Source organism: Ornithodoros turicata, unplaced genomic scaffold (genome assembly GCF_037126465.1).
Source record: "Ornithodoros turicata isolate Travis unplaced genomic scaffold, ASM3712646v1 ctg00001127.1, whole genome shotgun sequence".
NCBI classification, from domain to species: Eukaryota; Metazoa; Arthropoda; class Arachnida; order Ixodida; family Argasidae; genus Ornithodoros; species Ornithodoros turicata.
Window position 1 is genome coordinate 166,033 of NW_026999471.1, and position 7,557 is coordinate 173,589.

At 48.1% G+C, this 7,557-nt stretch overlaps 1 protein-coding gene across 1 annotated transcript; it reads left to right on the forward strand.

The window, feature by feature from the left end:
* Positions 1-4,180: 4,180 nt before the first annotated feature.
* LOC135376493 (uncharacterized) lies at positions 4,181-5,377 on the forward strand. The gene has a single exon (XM_064609004.1). The coding sequence runs from the start codon at positions 4,181-4,183 to the stop codon at positions 5,375-5,377; it is 1,197 nt and encodes a 398-aa protein (XP_064465074.1).
* Positions 5,378-7,557: the final 2,180 nt, after the last annotated feature.

Consider the following 7,557-nt stretch of genomic DNA (forward strand, 5'->3'; position numbering starts at 1 on the left):
CCAGATGCTGCCAGTCCAGCTTGAACTGGTACCAGTCCACTTTCCAGTTGCCACGATCCCAGCTTGAACTGGTTGCACACATTGCCCACTTGCCACCAGCCCAGCTTGAACTGGTACCAGCTCACTTTCCAGTTACCGCCAGCCCAGCTTGAACTGGTACCTGTTCACTTCCCAGTTGCAACCAGTCCAGCTTGAACTGGTACCACAAAGTGCCCAGTTGCCACCAGCCCAGCTTGAACTGGTACCAGTTTACTTTCCAGTTGCCACCAGTTTGGTACCAGTTGGTTCCAGTTGACCACCAGTTGGTGCGAACTGGGAACGAACTGGTACCAGTTGGCTTCCCAGCTCAAATTTTCGCCTGGGAAGATTTGCGCTCGACGCAAAAAGGTTCAATCCAACATAGTAGATGTCTGGCGTTCACGTGTCGTGACTGTTACTTGTGCGAACGCGTGCGGAGTGAATGGCAAATGTGTATTGGAGTGCACCGAGCGTACATAAACGCTTCGCGTTTCGTGTCTGGTGTGGGCGTATGGGCTTGACACTGCAGATGCCTGGCGGACTTCCTCCCCCCCCCCTTGTTCTGTATCGACGGTAGCAGGGAGGGAAGTGTTTGGGACGCGTTACTCTCTGGCGTAGTGGGGCGTGGAGGGCAATGTCATGTAGCCGGAGGCAACTGTATGTTGCGAATTTGAGCGGTAGATTAGATCGAGATGCGATTTGGCGTTCTGCGGTCGCGCGGTCTGCACGTTGCGGTTGTTCTGTTTGACTCATTTGCTCGCCTACAGCTATAATGTGCGTGTATATGTATATTTGATGGGTTTGGATTTGAGCCTCCGCCTTCGGTCGCGTACGCGCGTTTTACTAGTGTGTTTTATTAGGCTTATTTTGTGTCTTCTTAGAATGCTTATTTTTCCTTTGTGTGATTGGGATCCAAATAGGACAAGATCGGGCTGGCATTGTTTTTGTGGACGTCTTTTATTTTAAATGTAATACACAGAGGTCACTATAGGTCTCTTATTTATCTGAGGTGCATAGGTCATGTTTTGGGGAATTATGTGTTCGGCATGCATGTAGCATCCATCGGACACAAGTGTTTTATCAGAGCACGCAGCTGCTATTTCTTAGATATTCATCGCCAATAGAGTACATTTCAGCAGAGGCGGGGAAGTTAATTACCACCCAAAAGTTGCTAGTTACGAGTTACGTCATTAAGCTAAATATGTAATGAAGTTACAACCTTCAAGCTATCAAAATGAAATTAAGTGAGAAATTAAAGTTCTTGCTACCATGCCGAAATTAAGTTCGGAGCGGAGTTCCGAATATACCTTGTCAATTGGGCACAAAGTGATAATTGGAATTCCAAGTTCTGCGAGTTCCCATTTTCCGCGCACATTTCATAGAACGTTGCCAGTGGCCTTATCACCTTCCCCGTAAAAAAATGCACTCCATGCTCTGCTGCGACCTAACTCAGAAGCACATCGGCATTGCCTTTGCGTACATCCAGCAGGCTCCGACAGCTCCCCATAGAGCCCATAGTTTGAGATAATTCACACAACACTGGGCGCACGACCAGTGAGAGTGCAACGTTGTAGAAATTATGCAATGCCCGTTGGCCAATCAGGAGCCTTAACTTTGGCTGACCTTTCGACCGGTTCTGGCTACCATCGACTTCTACCGGATTTCACGCCTACCGCCGTTACCCGATATTTAAAATAACTGAAGCTTCTTTTGGCTAAAAGAAATATTTATTTGACACAAAGCACTGAATCAAAGATCTGATACATGGGTGCACTGTGAATACAAAGTCCACTGCATTGCTGACGCACTATAACTAAGTTTGAACTTGAAGCAAAACGAACACAGCTCTCGAAATCCGACAGGGCCCGCGCTTGTTCTTCACTATCCAACCGCTCCAACTCACGAAGCATTCCAGTTCCGGAGTTGATAGACTGTTCGTGGGATAATAGTCGTGTCCAGGAACAGCACAACACACGTTGAATCACATCGACGCATGAATAAACCAGCGAACACTTCTACAAACTGTTCTGCCGATTGACATCACAAACACGCAACACAAGAGGACGCCTTGCCGGCCGATTTTATGAAGCATCTTCTTTCGTTGTTTCCAGAGCAGAAAAGACGTTTGTGTGGCACGTAATCGTAATCCTGTCTTTGTTGTCAGGCCTCAAAATCCGACGGCGCCCGAACGCGTTCTTCACGCTCCAACCGCACCAGCCCACGAAGCATTCCAGTTCCGTAGTTGATAGACTGTACGTGGGATAATAGTCGCGTGTCCAGGAACAGCACAACACGCATAGAATCACAAACTGTTCTGCCGATTGACATCACCGAACACAAGAGGACGGACGCCGTGCCGACCGATGCGAGCTATTTCGAAACTATGCTGAAACTGCTGAAACCTGAAACTGCCGCCGGGACGCTGCACACACATGTGCGCTACAAAATGCGATTTCAAAACGTTGTCGACCAATCGGAGCGCGCACACAGTCTGGGCCAATGAGCTTGCAACGTTGTAGATTGGCGCAGTGGTACATACTCTACAGCCGCATCCTCGGTTACCTGAGGAGGACTGCATCCAGTACATCGCGCTGCAACAAGACGGAGCAGACAGGCTGCTGGCGCCGCGCACGTGCAAGAGGCGGGGTCACTGTCGTCGGGTTTTTCAGCAGCAAAATAAAAAGAAAGGAGCCCGCGTTGTGCGTTCTGCCTGCTTGGACGTGAAGCGAAATAGAAATTTCTAACTTTGCTCATGATACTTTTGCGAAGTTACCTCAAAAAGTGACTAACACTACAGTCAAGTGATTATGATGAGAGGTTGTTTCAAACATCAAATAAAAACAGGTAAGAGTGGGAATTGTGTCAACACATATTTATTTAGAGATTGTGAGAGAGGAAAAGAAACTGTTTCACGGACTGTAAGTTGGTGGTCTTCCGGGCTCCTTGCAGTCTTCACTTCAATTTGCGCCTCACATTCTGTATGTATTACATGTGTCCAAACGCCTCGGTCGTTAAGAACTCAATTAGTATTCATCCGTATATACCCTCCTCGGAGGAAAAATAATACAATGGGTTACACTTTTCCGAGGGCAGATTCTCAGTTTTTGGTGTCAGTGATTTATCCAGACCATGATACATCCCTGTGACACCCCCCACCCCAAAGAAAAAAGTTTGGCGACACCCTCTGCAAAAAAGGGGGCTTGCCGTTCTGTAATGACCTGTCGGTAATTATACGTGTAAAGCTGTTATCACGTAGCTGTAATAATGACCACGCCCTCTGCTTGGGATTCCGGATAAACCACTGCAGTGGTGTATTGCATGAAAGACTAAAAACATATGTCCAGCGAAGGTGATTACAAGTCGCTGGATTCGTCCATGACGGCTATTTCCAGTGTCAGTAAGCATCATGTCACAAGAACTCATGTAATACTGAGTGGCAGGCCACGATGTATTCCGATGCCGAAGCTAATACCCCCGCGTCACGAGTGAAAAATGGCACGGCGGAAAAGCCAGACGTACGAAGCCACATGGTCGTGCAATGTACCGGCAGACACGACGATCGTACATAGTCATATAAACGTTCAAGGTGCCGGCAGGCCCCGGCGTCGGGAACTTGGCGCCCCCATCGCCCGGCAGCAGCCGCAGTAGCCCCCTCCTGCACTCACGGTTGGGTCGCCGCAGGAGGGAGACCCCCACGTATAGCTGTGCGTGGCTTCCCGTGTCTGGGGAAAGGGGGATCCTGGCGGTTGAGTAGACCCAGAGGTTGTTTTGGACCCTTCGGGGCCCCTCCGGGAAAGCAACACACCGCTTTGGCCCCTGCTTCCCATAGACGGGTGGTCCTGAAAGGCCCGGCCAGGACTATTCAGCTAGTCGCCATCTCCTATTTTCCTTACTTTCTCCTTTCATCTCCTCTTCCTTCTTGTATTTTTCCTTACTCACCTTCTTTGGCGGCAAGGGTCAACCTTGGGCAGTTCTTTCACCCTTCTGAAACTGCACTAGGGTATAATGCAGAGGAAAGTGTTAGCGTGCCGGGCACGCTCCCTTGGTTGGGCTCGATGGTGGGCGACACACCTGTGCACCGAACCACTCTTTTCATTGTATGGATTCAGTACACTCAAAAAAACATGATCAGCGTCAAAAGAGGCGCTGCACCGAAGCACCAATGAACTCGCTCAGCTTAGACCTGTCTCCAGAGCCATGGTTCCCGAAATTCCTTGTGGCCCATGCTGAGGACGAGACGAAGCCGTTATCGAAAGTGTCACCATTCCTCATTGCAAAAGAAATTGAAAAAATCATAGGGAAATCGTACAAAGCAAAGAAGCTCTCATCTGGAGACATTCAAATTGAAGTAGAAAACAGATCCCAAAGTTCAGCCCTTGTGTCTATAAAGAAACTCGGTGACATTCCAGTATCAATCACAAAACACCGTATCCTGAACATTGTCAAGGGGGTGATTTCCGAGAGTGAACTCCTTGACTGTTCCGACATCGAGATCGAAGAAGGTTTGCGCGAGCATGGCGTTGTGGCGGCGAGGCGGATAGTGATGCGTCGGGATGGCAAAGAAATGCAAACCAAGCACATCGTACTGTCATTCCAGCTGCACAGACTCCCTCAAACCATCAAAGCAGGTTACCTGAACTGCCACGTGCGACCCTACGTTCCTAACCCGCGGCGTTGCTTCAAGTGTCAACGTTTCGGGCATGGATCACAGGTCTGCCGTGGACAGGAAACATGTCCAAAATGTTCAGGCAATGGTCACACACCAGAATTATGTGAGAACCCGGTGCGTTGCGCAAACTGCAAAGGTGACCACCCAGTATACTCAAGATCTTGTCCCCGGTGGAAAGCAGAAAAAGAAATACTTCGCATCAAAGCAGAACAGAACATACCATATAAAGCAGCAAAAGCACAAGCAGAGTTTGCTAGTAAAGGCACTTTCTCCGAGGTGGCGCGCAGGGGAGTCGCACCACTGAGGAAATCTGTAGAGACCCAGACTTCTGGGTGTCTACCTCAAACTCCCCAGCAGAAAGGTGGAGACACGAGTGTGTCTCTTCCTGCTCCTACGTCTCCTGGGAGCACCCTGGCTCGCCAGGCACGCAGCAAGGAGATAGCCACAGTTTCCAGTGATGTTGATGGCACAATCTCAGTCTGGGACGGAACCATGCCGGAACCATCCCAGACCATGTCACAAAACATGGAATTGGATGACGATGACTGCTTATCCCAGAAATCGTCATCCAGTTTGCCAGGTGTTCTCTCTCAGGGCAAAGAAAAGAGAGAGAAAACATCTGGTCGAGGTAGGGGCAGCAGAACAAAAGACATGCAGAAATTACCTCCACGAAGAATAACCCCCCCTTGAATAAGACATTCATGTACACACAGTCCATAGGGGTATGTTACTGCATCCAAGGCACGATGAAGATATTGCTCCTTCTCCTCTCTGTCTTCCTTCTCATGGGTCTAGGTAATATAATACAATGGAATTGTCGAGGCCTCTTTTCCAACCTCGATGACATTAATGACCTCTTAGAAGAACAAAAGGCAGTTTGCTGTTGCTTACAGGAGACATATCTACATGAGAACAGTGTAAATCCTTTTCGTCGACATAATGTATTTAGAAAAGACCGCACAGACAGCACCCGCGCATCTGGAGGTGTCGCTGTCATTGTCCCACAGTCCATACCTGCAACCCCCTTTCCTCTTGTCACAGACTTGGAAGCCGTGGCTGTACAAATATGCCTCGACAGGGTGATTACATTATGCTCACTGTACCTTCCACCTTCAATTTCAATTGAACAAAAAGACTTTGAGCATCTTTGTGACCAGCTTCCTCCGCCATTCATGATACTTGGGGATCTAAACGCTCACAATCATTTGTGGGGCAGTACAAGGCTGGATGGTCGAGGGAAAATGTTAGAGAGAGTTTTGATGTCAAGGCCTGTTTGCCTGCTTAACACAGGAGAGCCTACATACATCAACTCTGCAACACAAAGCTTCTCTTGTCTAGACATTTCGCTGTGCAGTCCCTCCCTCTTCGATTGTTTTAACTGGACAGTCCAGCAGAACCCAAGGGGAAGTGACCACTTTCCTGTCATCCTAAAATTTCGTGGTGTTGCGGACTCGCTTTCAACACGACCACCACGATTGAAATTATCTCAGGCTAATTGGGGTGAGTTTCGAATGAAAGCCAACCTCCATTTGTCATATTTTGAAGATATGTCCATTGAAGAACCAAACAGTGTCCTTACCGGTATGATCATAGATGCTGCTCACAAATCCATTCCGCAGACATCAGGTCAGCTCCCCAAGCGTCCAAAACCTTGGTGGACTGGCGAATGCGCGAAGACGAGAAAGGAACAAAATCGTGCATGGGGTATCTTTCGTAGATACCCAACACCACATAACCTCCTTGCATTCAAAAGAGCACGTGCCAAAGCGAGATGGACGCGAAAACAAGCAAAAAAGTCTTCTTGGTGCAATTTCGTTTCTTCTCTAACACATAGAACACCGTCAAAGAAAGTATGGGACAGACTCCGGAAAATTAAAGGAGACTACCAGAGTTTCTCTGTTCCTTTTCTTTGTGTTAATGGAGTCCCCTGCCAGAGTTTAGAAGAACAGGCCGATCTCCTAGGTCAACATTTCCAAAGTGTGTCCAGTTCTGCTCATTACAACAGAAATTTCCTCTCTGTAAAGAATCGTGCTGAAAAACAAGCGATTTCAACCGTGGGTGGCGAAAATGACACATACAACCAGCCATTCACTATGGTAGAGCTCCGGCGAGCATTGGCCTCAGTGAAGGTCAGCGCTCCTGGCCCAGACGACGTGACACACCCCATGATCACCCACCTATCAGAGGAATCCAAAGAATGTTTACTAAAGCTTTTCAATAAAGTCTGGGATAAGGGGCAGATGCCAATGGCATGGAAGACAGCAACAGTCATTCCACTGCTGAAGCCTGGCAAGGTTTCTTCAAATCCAACCAGCTACAGGCCCATCGCTCTCACTAGCTGTTTGGGAAAGACTTTCGAAAGGATGGTTAATAATCGGCTGGTATACTTCCTTGAGGTGAATAACTGTCTTTGTAAATACCAGTGTGGATTCCGTGCAGGATGCTCAACAACTGATCACCTTATCCGCCTCGAAACCACAATTCGAGAAGCCTTTGTCAGGGGAAATCACTGTATTTCAGTGTTCTTTGATCTGGAAAATGCATACGATACTGCCTGGCGGTATGGTATTGTTCGAGATCTTCACAGTGTTGGCATACGTGGGCGACTCCTTCGGTGTGTCATTGATTTTCTTAAAGGGAGAACTTTCAGAGTTCGACTAGGAACAACTCTGTCGCAATTATTTGTTCAAGAGAATGGAGTTCCCCAGGGCTCCGTACTGAGTGTCACTCTCTTTATAATGAAAATGAATTCTATTGCTAGTGCTATCCCTCCATCTATATCGTACTGCTTGTATGTCGATGATGTCCAGATTTCGTACTCATCAGCAAACTTGAGCACATGTGAGAGGCAGCTGCAGCTCACAATAAAC

What these genes read in the sequence shown, in the direction of transcription:
- LOC135376493 (XM_064609004.1), top strand. Translation starts at nt 4,181, where the DNA reads ATGAACTCGCTCAGCTTAGACCTGTCTCCAGAGCCATGGTTCCCGAAA.